General features: G+C 34.0%; 2 protein-coding genes across 2 annotated transcripts; one reads left to right on the top strand and one right to left on the bottom strand.

Annotated features, from left to right (window-relative positions):
- Positions 1–9,883: 9,883 nt before the first annotated feature.
- LOC143556530 (uncharacterized protein PAM68-like) lies at positions 9,884–10,527 on the bottom strand. The gene has a single exon (XM_077045822.1). The coding sequence runs from the start codon at positions 10,477–10,479 to the stop codon at positions 9,961–9,963; it is 519 nt and encodes a 172-aa protein (XP_076901937.1). The 5' UTR covers positions 10,480–10,527; the 3' UTR covers positions 9,884–9,960.
- Positions 10,528–13,135: 2,608 nt separating this feature from the next.
- Positions 13,136–13,922, top strand: LOC143556529 (late embryogenis abundant protein 2-like). The gene is made up of 2 exons (XM_077045821.1): positions 13,136–13,194; positions 13,617–13,922. Exons 1-2 carry the CDS (start codon positions 13,136–13,138, stop codon positions 13,831–13,833), a joined length of 276 nt encoding a protein of 91 aa, XP_076901936.1. The 3' UTR covers positions 13,834–13,922.
- The last annotated feature ends 268 nt before the right edge of the window (positions 13,923–14,190 follow it).

Genomic DNA, 14,190 nt, shown 5'->3' with positions numbered 1-14,190 from the left:
TTTCGGGAATACATAGGTATTTGAAATACCCGGTTTCGGGTATTGGAAAAACCCGGTTCCGGATATAGAACCGGCTCGGGTTTTCGGGTATTACTGGGTACAAACCGGGTCCGGTTCGGGTTCGGGTTTTAGTGCCAAAAAGCATACCCTATCCGTACCCTACGGGTAGGGTCGGGTACGGGTTCGGGTATAAAAACCCGGGTATTAAAAACCGGTTCCAAGTTTTTAATTCGGGGCCGGTTCCGGGTTCGGGTTTTTTTTGTGCACCTCTAGTTCCAAGTGTGCTCTTAAGTTGCTATTTTTCTTTTTTCATCATGTGTTGTGGGCCTTGTGGCTGATACGGGCCAGAGCAACGCCACTAAACGTCTAAGGCCCAAAAAAACAGCAATGAAGCCTGCGAGACTTGAGAAGTAAAAGCCCAAATAGAAAATAATTGTTTACGTAATTTGTTTCTCAATATTACTTGGTCTTTTACGTAGCCAATTAAACTAATTAGGATTTCATGAATGCATACCTCTTGAAAAACAACCATCAGTTACTTTGATTATAGGATTTATCAGGTAACTCTAATTTCACTTTTTTAACCACTAGCTTGGTCTAGTGACAAAGAGGTATGACATATATCTAACTAAAAAGTTGTGGGTTCTAGCTTTATTTAAGACATTTTTAAGCTTATTTTTGCCTTTAAAAAAAGATAATTTCTTTTATTTATCATTTTTTATTTCTAATAGTTACTTTTTATCACGTAACCAAATATACACAATATTTGTGAGCCTTTTTCTTAATAATCACTTATTCTATCTTCCTAAACCACCGGAACTGATTCGATTATTGCTTTGAATAAAGGTGTTCATTTGCCTAAAATTAAAAAGAAAAACATATATAAACTAACATACCTAGTAAAATATAAATATATAAGAATAAGAATCACATTATGGAGTAAGTGGCTCTAGGTAGCCAATAAATGAGAAAATTCCATAGACCATGAACTGGGTATCTAATATTATAGACCATGAAATGGGTATCTAATATTATAATAAATAAAAATGTTACTTGAATCACAAACCATATAGTTGGTCTAATAGTTTGTTAAGTGGCATTTTCATGGATTAACCTATAATTTCTAATTTAATTTATTAATTTATAACTAAAATTTAATTAAGATTTAAAACATTCCTTATTTAGCCTTATCATTATCCCATTCATTTCTTATATAGCCTTATCATAGATTATAACTAAGGGAGTTTGATTCATATTATAAAATCATGTTCATTGCACAATCTCTTTTATTGATTATGATTGCCCAAATGACATATTTACTCTTCTCATAAACATGAAGTATATTGACTCTTGATTTATATTTTGTTCCAAGTTGCTTGCAATAGATCCCCTTTGTCAATGACAAATTTGGATGTTACCATGATAAAAACATGATCATAAACATTAGCGAGTTGGGTAGAAACCAATTGATTAGATTATTCTAGGTTATTTTGACCAAAAAACCTTATTTACAAGATCAAAAACATAAGCGGGTCGGGTAGAAGGTCAAAGTGACTAATTTCGTATGAACCGGTTGGAACCGGAACACTCCTTGTTCAGTATTTTGATTAGCAATATGGGTGTCACATATAAATACAAAAGCCTTATTATTTTGAAATCGAGCTGAAAGGAATTTAGCCAATCTTTCTTTCCTTTTTTTTTCTCTCTATTTTGATCTATTTGACTGATTGTGAATGTACAAATCGAACTGAATGAATGAGACAAGTGTTGGGTATTAAATCATGGTTAGTTTGGTAATTTTTTATTGTGAATTCCAGGTAATAGTAGAAACAATAATTGGGTATCAAATGTCATCATCATTGGTTAGGAAACTATCAATTAGTTCAAATAAAAAAAATTGTATATGCTTTGTTGCTATACAACATATGATTTGTTAATGTTTCAGTAAAACTGTAGGAATTTATTTGTATATATAAAATTTGCAACTTATTTGTAATTTTAGTGATTTATGAATTTTTCATTATTATATGTAATACGTAAGTTTAATCATATAACGTATTTACAAAGATTTATCAATTATACCGTTTTTATTATACAACCCGTGTAATACATGGGTTCCTAACCTAGTTTTCAATATACAAATTTAGTAACTTGTTTATCACAAATTGACTTCTCAATAGAATCATGTTGTTCCACGTATTTTAAATGAGGTGGCTAGATTCATAGTTCAATCATTAAGATTAAGATATAAGTATTCATAAAGATTATTCATTTGTATCCTAAGGAATAAAATAACAGCAAAACCATATATACTTTGCCAAATCAATATTCTAAATACTACGTGACGTAGAACGGATTCTAGGGTGTAGACGTAACATGTGGTAGATGCTAATTTTTGAATGGAGAGAAGATGTGTAGCTGTACTTACTCCAGTAAAATAAATTCAGTTATTGTATACACAGTTGTAACTATATTATATAATTTAAAATAATTTAAGAGTAGATTATTAGCTGTTTGGAAAAGAAACTATGTATAAGTTTAATCAATTTGATCGTGAACACAAAAGTTATGAGTTCTAACTTATAAGATCAAACCAACTTTTCTTACGGCTTCTCGTATATCATATCCTTTTCCCGATAGGCTTCTCTTATATCAAAACATTTATTTCATATAATATAATCGAATAAACTATTAATTGAAAACTAAAACATCACAATGAATTTTAAACCATAGTGAAATCATTTTTTATTCGACTTTTATATTTTACTGGCTTATAAATATATTATTTAAAAGTTAAATCATGAACGAGTCAATATATATTGTGGTGTTGATTACGACGACTTAAGGGTGTTTATGGTCTACTTCGATCGTTTTGGTGAAAACTAGGGCCAAACTAATAAATACTACAGAAACCGGTATGAATCGGGTTGGTTTTGTGTGCCACAAAGGTTAAACTATAACAAACCATAAAATGAAAGTAAAGAGATAAGTGAAGGAAATTCCATCCCACATTGGTGGAGGAAAGAAATGGAGAAGGAACCACCATAGTATAAATAGGTTTGTAAACTCTTGTCCCACATCGCTAGATTAACAAACTAGTGAGCTCTTTATAAGAAAGGAAATTTCTATGTTAATGTTCTTATAAGACATATCACGCCCAGTGGTCCTAGCGAAGCACGCGCATGCGCGAATTGCAATGGCCAGCGCGATGGGGTTCAAAACCTGCTATAAATAGGAAGTGAATGGGACGTTCATTTTTCGCACAGAATTCTCTACTTTCTCTCTGATTTCACACACATATACTTTTATATATTAAGATAACAGTATAATACCCGAGTATCGTAACGATATCCGATCGAAAGAGATATACACGAATCCGAAAACTCTGCCTGTTAAGGTATGACATTGTGCCATCGTGTAAAGTTTCTACTCTCGTGATTATCGTTATGATTGTTGGTTTTATACTAATCTAGTGATACTACATTGTGTTTATCCTAGGTGCTTAATACCAGGAGGTTTTATTTAATTGTAAACCTGCAAGGTGAGACATTCGAGTTTTTGTACCACTCACATTTGTGTAAGACAACTATTTTTCTAACACTGTCATGATGATTTCAAAACCTATTAAACTCATGGCAAATGGTCTAAATGGTTTCAAATATATTTTTAAAGTGTTTTAAATACATTATAGTGATTAAGTCTCTGTAGACTTACGGGATGGTTACTACTGGTATTGTGGGGTTTTGTATACAAGGCTTGCCTACTGGGCTATTACACGTTACTTATTGAACAACTGTTAGCCAATAAGTAATATGACCACAGTCATAGATACGGTCGAGTGACAAGCGGCTCGCGGCGATCAAAGCGCCACATTGCGCCCATCGCCCAACGCCCTTCGCTCAAGCCTGTGCGCGTGAGCTGTGCGCGTCGGGTGCTTCACACCCTCCGCTAGGACCACTGGGTGCATGCTAGGCATATAAGAATATTGTTTTGGAAAATCTCTTCCTTATAAAGAGCTTCTATTTCTTTACCACTTTCCATGTGGGATGAGTTTAATTTCCTTATTTATACCCATGTAGAATGCTTCCACTTTCTTACATCTTTCAATGTGGGATGGAATTTCCTTATTCCATATCCTTAAGATAAGATGGAATATTTTAATTTCCTTATAGAATGGTTTTATTTTCTTTATTTGAATTTTTCCAACACTTATTTTAGGGAATAATTTTGATCATCCAATTTTACTTAGTTGTCAAATTTGGATCGAAATTTTGGGGATGTTACACCAAGCATTAAATCAACCATTAACCAAACACCATCAAGTTTTCACGGTAGAAATGGCAGATGGAAATTCCATTCATATTCATGAAGTACTCCAAGAAGAAAACATAAACTTACTAGGCCACTGGTTTAAAGAAAATTTACTCCCAATGAATCTAGCTGGATTCGATGTTATACTAGGAATGGACTGGTTAGCAGCTAATCATGCTCGAATCCTCTGTAATACGAATTCTGTTGAAATTCGCTCGCCAACAGGAGAAATTATCACAATCCAAGGAGATAAGATGCTCAAGCCTAGAAAGTTCATATCAGTAATGAAAGTGACAAGCTATCTAAGGAAACAAGGCGTAGCATATATGATTTCTGTAATCATTAGCGCCAAAGGAAAAGAGCTAAAGGAAATTCCGGTAGTATTGGAATACTCTGACGTCTTTCCAGAAGATTTACCCGGACAACCGCCTGATCGTGAAGTGGAATTTAGAATTCATATAATACCAGGAGTAGCGCCAGTTGCTAAAGCACCATATAGATTAGCGCCAACAGAGATGTTAGAATTAAAGAAGCAATTAGATGAACTGCTAGAAAAAGGTTTTATACGACCTAGCTCATCACCCTAGGGAGCACCAGTACTGTTTGTCAAAAAGAAAGATGGGTCAATGCGTATGTGTATCGATTATAGAGAATTAAATAAAGTCACAATTAAGAATCGGTATCCCTTACCGAGAATTGATGATTTATTTGATCAACTCCAAGGAGCTCGATATTTCTCTAAAATTGATTTACGCTCAGGATACCACCAATTAAAAGTGCAAGAAGAAGATATTCATAAAACAGCTTTTAGGACAAGATATGGTCATTATGAGTTTACAGTCATGCCATTTGGTTTAACCAATGCACCAGCTGCATTCATGGATATGATGAACCGAATATGTAAACCATATTTGGATAAATTTGTAATCGTTTTTGTAGACGATATACTTATTTACTCCAAAACCAGTGAAGATCATGTCAAACATCTTCATACACTTTTGACACTATTGAGAAAAGAGAATCTTTACGCTAAATTTTCAAAGTGTGAATTTTGGTTACAAGAAGTACAATTTCTAGGACACTTGATTAACCATGAAGGTATTCAAGTGGACCCTTCCAAATAGAAGCTATTACTAATTGGGAAATTCCTAAAACTCCTACAGAAATTCGAAGTTTCTTAGGATTAGCAGGATACAATAGACGCTTCATTCAAAATTTTTCCCGAATAGCAGTTCCGTTAACCAAGTTAACGTGTAAGAATGTCAAGTTTGAATGGGGACCTAAGCAAGAAGAAGCTTTTATAACTTTGAAGCAAAAGTTAACAAATGCCCCAATACTTGCACTACCAGAAGGAACTGAAGACTTCATAGTCTGTTGTGATGCTTCTAAATCAGGATTAGGATGTGTACTAATGCAACGTGAAAAAGTTATTGCTTACGCATCTAGACAATTAAAGAAGCATGAAGAGAATTATACAACACATGACTTAGAATTGGGAGCAATAATTTTTGCCCTAAAGATTTGGAGACACTATTTATATGGTAGTAAGTTTACTGTATTCACAGATTATAAAAGTTTAAAATATATCTTTGGGCAAAAGGAGCTTAACATGAGGCAAAGACGCTGGATGGAAATTCTTAGCGACTATGATTGTGAAATCCTATACCGTGAAGGTAAGACAAATATAGTAGCCGATGCATTAAGCAGAAAAGAGCATGAGAAACCTAAAAGAGTGCGAGCCTTAAGGTTAGAACTTCAAATCAATTTAATTGATGAAGTAAAGAATGCTTAGAAACAAGCAATAGAAGAAAATAATATTGCTGATGAAAAAAGAAATGGTACATACCATTGATCTGCTTGTCAAAGGAAATGACGAAATTCTCCGAATGGAAAACAGGATCTGGATACCAATCATAGGAGGGTTATGAGAAAAGATTCTCGAAGAATCCCATAACTCCAAATACACAATGCATCCTGGGAGAGATAAAATGTATCAAGATTTGAAGAAAATCTGTTGGTGGATAGAAATGAAAAAGGACATAACTAGTTATGTTACAAAATGCTTAACTTGTTCACAAGCTAAAGCAGAACATCAAAAGCCATCCAGATTACTTCAACAATTAGAAATGCCAGAATGGAAATGAGAATTAATAACAATGGATTTTGTTACCAAATTACCTACCACAAGAAAAGGTAATGACACAATCTGGGTGATTGTGGATAGATTAACAAAATCAGCTCATTTCATACCGATGAAGGAAACTTTCAAAATGGAACAATTGGCTAAGTTGTATGTGGACAAAGTTGTCACATTACATGGAGTTCCATTATCCATTGTATCGGACCGGGATAGCCGTTTTACTTCTCATTTTTGGAAAAGTTTCCAAGTAGCTATGGGAACAAAATTAAACTTGAGCACAGCATACCATCCACAGACTGATGGTCAAAGTGAAAGGACCATACAAACATTGGAAGACATGCTGAGAGCATGTGTAATAGATTTTGGTGAAATTGGGATGACCATTTACCACTGATAGAATTCTCCTATAATAACAGTTATCATACAAGTATTAATGCTGCCCCATTTGAAGCCCTTTATGGACGAAGGTGAAGAACTCTAGTGTGTTGGGCAGAAATAGGAGGAAAACAATTATCTAGTCCTGAAATCATACAAGAAAGTACTGATAAGATAAATCAAGTTAAGGAAAGATTAAAGACCGCACGAGATCGTCAGAAAAGTTATGCGGATCATCGACGTAAACCATTGGAATTTCAAGTTGGAGACAAAGTGCTACTGAAAGTATTTCCATGGAAAGGAGTAATCCGATTCGGTAAGAGAGGAAAGTTAAGTCCAAGGTTTGTTGGACCATTTCAGATTCTCAAACGAATTGGACCAGTAGCCTATCAGCTAGAATTACCAGAGGAAATGTCAGGTATACATGATGTATTTCATATAAGTAACTTAAGGAAATGTTTAGCTGACAAAACACTTGAAGTACCCCTTCAAGATATAAAGGTAAATGAAAAGTTGAAATTCATTGAGACACCTTTGCAAATTGAAGATAGAAAGATCAAGAATCTCAAGCATAAAAGAATAGTTCTGGTCATGGTGATGTGGGATTCAAAGCGTGGACCAGAATATACTTGGGAATTGGAATCTGAAATGAAACGAAAGTACCCACACTTATTCCAACCAAATCTCGAGGACGAGATTCAAAATAAGGAGGGGAGACTATAACAAACCATAAAATGAAAGTAAAGAGATAAGTGAAGGAAATTCCATCCCACATTGGTGGAGGAAAGAAATGGAGAAGGAACCACAATAGTATAAATAGGTTTGTAAACTCTTGTCCCACATCGCTAGATTAACAAACTAGTGAGCTCTTTATAAGAAAGGAAATTTCTATGTTAATGTTCTTATAAGACATATCACACCCAGTGGTCCTAGCGGAGGGTGCTTCGCACCCGAACGCGCACGGGCACGGGCACGGGCGAAGTGCGATGGGCGCTTTGATGGCGCACTTCGCACGCTCGCATCGCAGCGAGCCGCTTAAGGGCCGCCTTAGTATTTTTGTTGGGAATTAAAAAAAAAAAACCTTCCATCGCGATACGCGACGGGTTTGGGTTACCCATCGCGTACCGCAACGTGGAGGTTACGCAGTGGACACGTAGCCTGCCACGTGGCGTGTCACGTAGCAGGCCTAGGGCTGAATCATCATAGCTACAAGCTACTTCGCGATACGCGATGGCTTTCTATTTATGGCCATCGCGTAGCGCGATGGGGTTCAAAACCTGCTATAAATAGGAAGTGAATGGGACGTTCATTTTTCGCACAGAATTCTCTACTTTCTCTCTGATTTCACACACATATACTTTTATATATTAAGATAACGGTATAATACCCGAGTATCGTAACGATATCCGATCGAAAGAGATATACACGAATCCGAAAGCTCTGCCTGTAAGGTATGACATTGTGCCATCGTGTAAAGTTTCTACTCTCATGATTATCGTTATGATTGTTGGTTTTATACTAATCTAGTGATACTACATTGTGTTTATCCTAGGTGCTTAATACCAGGAGGTTTTCTTTAATTGTAAACTTGCAAGGTGAGACATTCGAGTTTTTGTACCATTCACATCTGTGTGAGACAACTATTTTTCTGACACTGTCATGATGATTTCAAAACCTATTAAACTCATGGCAGATGGTCTAAATGGTTTCAAATATATTTTTAAAGTGTTTTAAATACATTACAGTGATTAAGTCTCTGTAGACTTACGGGATGGTTACTACTGGTATTGTGAGATTTTGTATACAAGGCTTGCCTACTGGTCTATTACACGTTACTTATTGGACAAGTGTTAGCCAATAAGTAATATGACCACAGTCATAGATACGGTCGAGTGACAAGTACCTTTCGGTAATTTGTAAGCAGGCAGATGTAAAACATCTTAATGTTGTAACTGTAAAATGTGTCATTTACAAATGAATGTACTCACCAGTATTTCTTGCTGATCAAATGTTTTAAACATGTTTCAGGTGACTTGTTAGAGACAAAGGAATGATGCCTGCGGGCTTCCAGCTTAAATAAGTGGCTTGTCACCTGAATAAAGAAACGTGTTTTGTAAATATGGGTTTAACCCTATAAAACTTATGTTTGTATCAAAAGGGATTAAGTTGCCGTTTTATCATAATAATAATCATGGTGTTTTTATAACTCTGATCATTTTTCCTAACTACGGTTCTGATGAAATTTTCCGCTGCAAAATAACTTAATAAACACTGACACCCATCAATGTTCACGGCTCCCCCTTCCGGGGTATAGGGGTCGGGGGCTGTGACATAATCCAATTTTATTTAGACTAGCGTTTAAGACTTAATTAAGATAATAGATTTTCTCATATTTTCTCCTAATATTTTATATAACTTAAGAACCGGTTTTGGGTATGGTGTGGTTTTTTACCGGTTTTGCCAGGTTTTGGCTTGGCAGAGTCGGGGGTTGGAACCGGTTCCGGTCTAGTCTTGGGTACGATTTTTCTAAGAAAATTAAACCTGGTTCATACATGCGGGTCGGGCCCAAAAACGAGTTTTTTCCCCACCTCTAGTTACATATGTTAGTTGGGCTTGGACCCATAGTGTTCAAAAACATGTTTCTTGTGTCTTAATACTTTCTAACCATGTTTCATGTTATTGAACTATTAATACTTAATCAGGTTAAACTTCGTGTAGCACCATTCGGCTATTGAACTGGTTATCATTATTCGTGTTTAACATGCATGCTTATTGAACATGTTTGTGTTAATGTTTATGAAAATGAAACGTTTGGTTAATCATGCCATGTTCGAGTTCACTATTCATGTCAAATGTATCTTTTAATGTTAAGAAAATCATTTCGTTATGTTTGGCCAGTTTATTTTTTTCAGCTCACTTTTACTAGACTTACACACTTACTAAACGAGACATTTTCTCTCTAAACGACGCAAATATATTTTGAGGTTTCGAGACAAATAACACTCAAACGGGTCAAAGGTACCTTATCCAACCTAGTCAAGTTAAACTCAAAAAATCATAAAACCTCTTACATATCAAAACAATCTTGGAACAACTTTTTCTTGATAATAAAAAGACACATTATGAATTATACCTCACTTGTTCACGGACTCATCTTCCTCCCACATCTGAACCCAATTCTTTCTAGCTTCTCGAAACCCAAGAAGAGAGCCTTTATTTTCAGCATCCCAACTAGTGGACAAAGTACCATAAGCAATCCCAATTGTTGAAGCTCCAAAAGTTATAAAAGTTGTCAAGAATGGCAGCCAACGTGGAATTTGCCATAGATTTTGTTCCTTTATTACACTAAACACTTGAAGCAAACCTAAACCAGTTACCAAAGGCACCCCCACGTTAAACAATATCCTAACTATCATCCTGTTCATCACCACATCTGGTATTTTATCATCTGCTTCTGCATCTTCTTTCATCTTCCTCATCTTCTCTTCATTTATCATAACTTTTTTCTTTTCCAAATTTGACCTATTAAACCCTTTTGCCTGTGAATTGATCTTCCATCTTTTTGTAACAGGTATGTGATTTTGTGATGGGCTCTTGAAGGGTAAAGTTGTAATATATGTGGATGCTAGTTCCACACTGTACACAGTTTTCATGCTTTGTTCTATTTTCAATAGGCATTTGTTTTCTCTTACTTTTTATTTTCTAAAAAACCTTATCTGCAAAACAAATGGTGGATGATGGCTGAATGATATTGTGTTGGCTTATTACATTTGTGATATCTTGTCTTTTCTCTCAAGATATTTTAATATTTGAGTACTTTAAGCTAAGATATTAGTAATATAAATTGTCAAAAACTAAATTCACTTAGGAAAATCAGGTTTAAAATCTCGACCCACGCACATCTCTTGTGAGTGTATATATCAATAGTCAACTAAGAAAATTTCCAAACCTGTAATCTTTTTATCATATAAGATGTTCCTTCTGAAAATTGTTAAAAGGTTAATGAGTTTACGTTTTATACTTTGTTAAAAGAGTTTACATTACATCAACTTCAATATAATTGTTTAAGAACTTTAAGAAGCCTGCACATATGTATTAATCGTACTAGTGTCCCCCGTTAAAAATCTATTCAACATTAATATTTAATTTTTAAAATTTTTTGAAGAATAATTAATGAGGTTAGCGGTCTATTGGTAAAAACAGTTTTTAATACATTAAGTAGTTGAAAGTCTTGAGTTCAAATTTTATCTATATCTATATCTATGTTATATATAAAACAAATACAAGGAACCTCTTAAAATGTAAGAGGTACCATATTGGTTGCTATAATTACAATTTTCATTGCATTAAAATTTTAATTTAAGGGACAAACATGTCTTTTTAAACCACAAAGCAAAATGAATCTTTGGCTTTTTGATCTTGGCATATGCAATGCAACGCTTCAATTGTGTAGTTGTGAACATTTTAGAAACTGCAACATCGCCTTTTTTATGCACGTCAACAATGTGATTAGCAATATTATAATATGTTCTTGAAATATATTTACATCTTTCCCTTCCTCATCTTTGATTAGTTTGTATAATTTTAAGTAGTATTTTTACTATTTCACCCTCTCATGTTTGTCCATAAATTACTCATATTTATTTTTTTTAGTATTTATCTTGTATTTTTTAGTATATTACGTTTTAATTTTTAACATACCATTACAACGTTTTTATTTTTCTCTACATTTTGGTATAAATTTTATTCAAAACCGCTGCTTGGCTAATAAGGTACATGTCATGGCTGTATCAATATACAAGTTTTAAAGCGTAAAAGTTGCAAGTTTTATTTAATCTAATCTTGGTGTTTTTTTCTTTTCAATTCAGTTATCCGAATATTCCTCGACTTTACTTATTTATCCCAATTAGTTATATCCTATAAAACATGTAGATACATGTTAAAATATATTACATATTGCTACATTTATCTAAATAATTTGTTTCATGTATATTCTATTCATCTAAAATACTTATTAGTTATTACACAACTAAAATTAACATTACAGACCAAATTAACTCACTATATCACGAATTGATTTATGAAGCAGCATGACAAAGTATGTCGTTGCAACATGTCGCTCCCTTAACATTGCACATGCACTCTACTAGTATATGATAGTATTTGTTAAAAAAACAATAACAAAAAACAAATAAAAAAAGTTAAAAATTTTAACTACACCGAATCTAGTTTACACACACACACACACATATATATATATATACTAGTTTGATCCTCCCGTGTTACGGGGATTTATTTAAGTTTTTGTTTATAATCGTTTTGCTATTTTATGATGATTTATTTTATTTTTTTAACGTAGTTTGTTTTAATTTAATACATATATATTAGTTTGTTATTATATTTTTTTGCGTTTGGGAATTCTTCAATTGAGAAGTGTAGGTTTTTTAGATTTTTAATGAACAAAAATACACGAACACGTTGATTTTTTTAAATGAACAAACACGAACACAAATATTTATCTAATGAAAAATGGGACATTGATGTAGTTGACGATGACGGGTAGTATCGGAAGTTAACCGGCGATGGAGATGATAGAACAACAATGGTGAAACATGTAAAGAAGATAAATTAAATTAGGGTTTGAGGATGAAAGTATTTACTAATAAATAAGATCTTATAACCCATTTTAGAGCTATTAGGGTTTGGTAAGACCCATAACCCGTGGAAATTAATCTTTGATGATTAAGGGGTTATTTCACAAATAAATGAGATGTTATAACCCGTTTAAGGGTTATCCAGGTTTGGTGAGACCCATGACCCGCGAAAATTATTGTTTGATTATGAAAGAGTTTCACAAATAAATGAGATGTTATAACTCATTTAAAGACTATCTGGGTTTGGTAAGACTCATACCCGCGATTTCGAATCAAATGCATGAGAAGCCTCCATTTAGATCTCAAGCAATCTGGTGGCTCTAGAGAATAAGAGGAACAACCTGAGAGAGACACATATCATTTCATGATAGATAATTATATAGATGGTTAGATTCGTTAAATAAGAAAATACGTTATTTTGGATCCTATTACTAATGCTATTATTATACCACCCAAATAAGAAAAGCCACTTCCTTAATTGTTTTGAACCATGAGTACGTCGGGTACTCGGGTCAATTATGGGACCCTTTCAACCTCCTCAAAACCCCTCACTCTATAAATATCAACCACTCGCTTCACAAGCCACAATTCTCAAAGATCTTCTGGTTCAAGCGGTTCGATTTAAATCTAAACAATTAAATTCTCATTCGGTGTAATGACGAATGCTAAGATCATCTCAGATTTCATCGCCGATCAACTCTATGTTGTTGCTAGGTAATTTCCAACCAATCATTGCACAATGATGTTATGACTCCAAGATCAATCAACGTAGTTTTAAAAAATTGGATTTTGCGATTCAAAAGTGATAACGAGACAACCTGTTGTCCATATGTCTTATGTTTCGATGTAGTCACTACTTGTTAAATAACAAATACATTTAACAGAATAACACAAAGAAATTAAGTTTTAATTTGATATGGCATGTTATGGAGATTGATTTACAACTTTCTAGGGGCGTAATCTATTGTAAATGTGTCTTCTATTTCAACGTAATTTAAATAGTTTTAATAAAAACGGCTTTTAAATATCACTAAATTTAAAACGATTACAATAAAATTACAAGTAAACAGGAAACAAGTTTTGCCCCAACCCCACAATTTAATTATATTTTGTTTCATGATTATAATTTTCGACAGACGTGGATTTGCAACGGCGACACGCGGCGGTGTATCCGGCGGCGCTAGGGTTAGTGGAATTGCAATGGTGAAGAAAGGTGGTGAATCGAAGAACTCGATTCCGTGGGTTCCGGATCCGGTGACCGGTTACTACCGGTCGGAGGATCAATCAGAGCAGGTTGACACGGCGGAGCTCCGGGAACTGTTGCTGAAACATAGAAACCGTCGGCATAACTGAATCCGTTGGCAATGGCTTCGTAAAATTAATATATGGAAATTAATTTAGGAGATGAAATATGTTGCTTATAATTTATGCTTTAATAATAAAAATAATCAATCTTTATTTGTGTGTACAACTCATTTTTGAGAAAACTATCATATTTGATAGAAAAAATGGCAAAATACGTCCTTTACGTTTTAACGTTTTTTCAGAGGACGTCATTTAGCAAAAGAAATAGCGAAAATCATACTTCATGTCTCAAATTCCTTTCACGTTATGTCATTTGACAGTAACCATGTTAATTTTTCTCGTTAAATCTGATCATATGCAAGACACGTGAGGGTACTTTTGGAAATTCACATTTTTTAATATTAA

The sequence above is a fragment of the Bidens hawaiensis genome, unplaced genomic scaffold (assembly GCF_021521415.1).
Source record: "Bidens hawaiensis isolate Kalapana, Puna unplaced genomic scaffold, B.hawaiensis_p1.1 tig00018610_1, whole genome shotgun sequence".
Lineage (NCBI taxonomy): Eukaryota > Viridiplantae > Streptophyta > Magnoliopsida > Asterales > Asteraceae > Bidens > Bidens hawaiensis.
Note: the sequence above shows the minus strand (reverse complement) of the source record. Positions and strands in the feature narration are given on the sequence as shown.

Excerpts from the sequence above, each read along its gene's own strand:
- LOC143556530 (XM_077045822.1), bottom strand. The coding sequence starts at position 10,479 with ATGAAAACTGTGTACAGTGTGGAACTAGCATCCACATATATTACAACT.
- LOC143556529 (XM_077045821.1), top strand. The coding sequence starts at position 13,136 with ATGACGAATGCTAAGATCATCTCAGATTTCATCGCCGATCAACTCTAT. Across the intron at positions 13,195-13,616 it reads CAACTCTATGTTGTTGCTAG|ACGTGGATTTGCAACGGCGA; the intron begins GTAATTTCCAAC and ends AATTTTCGACAG.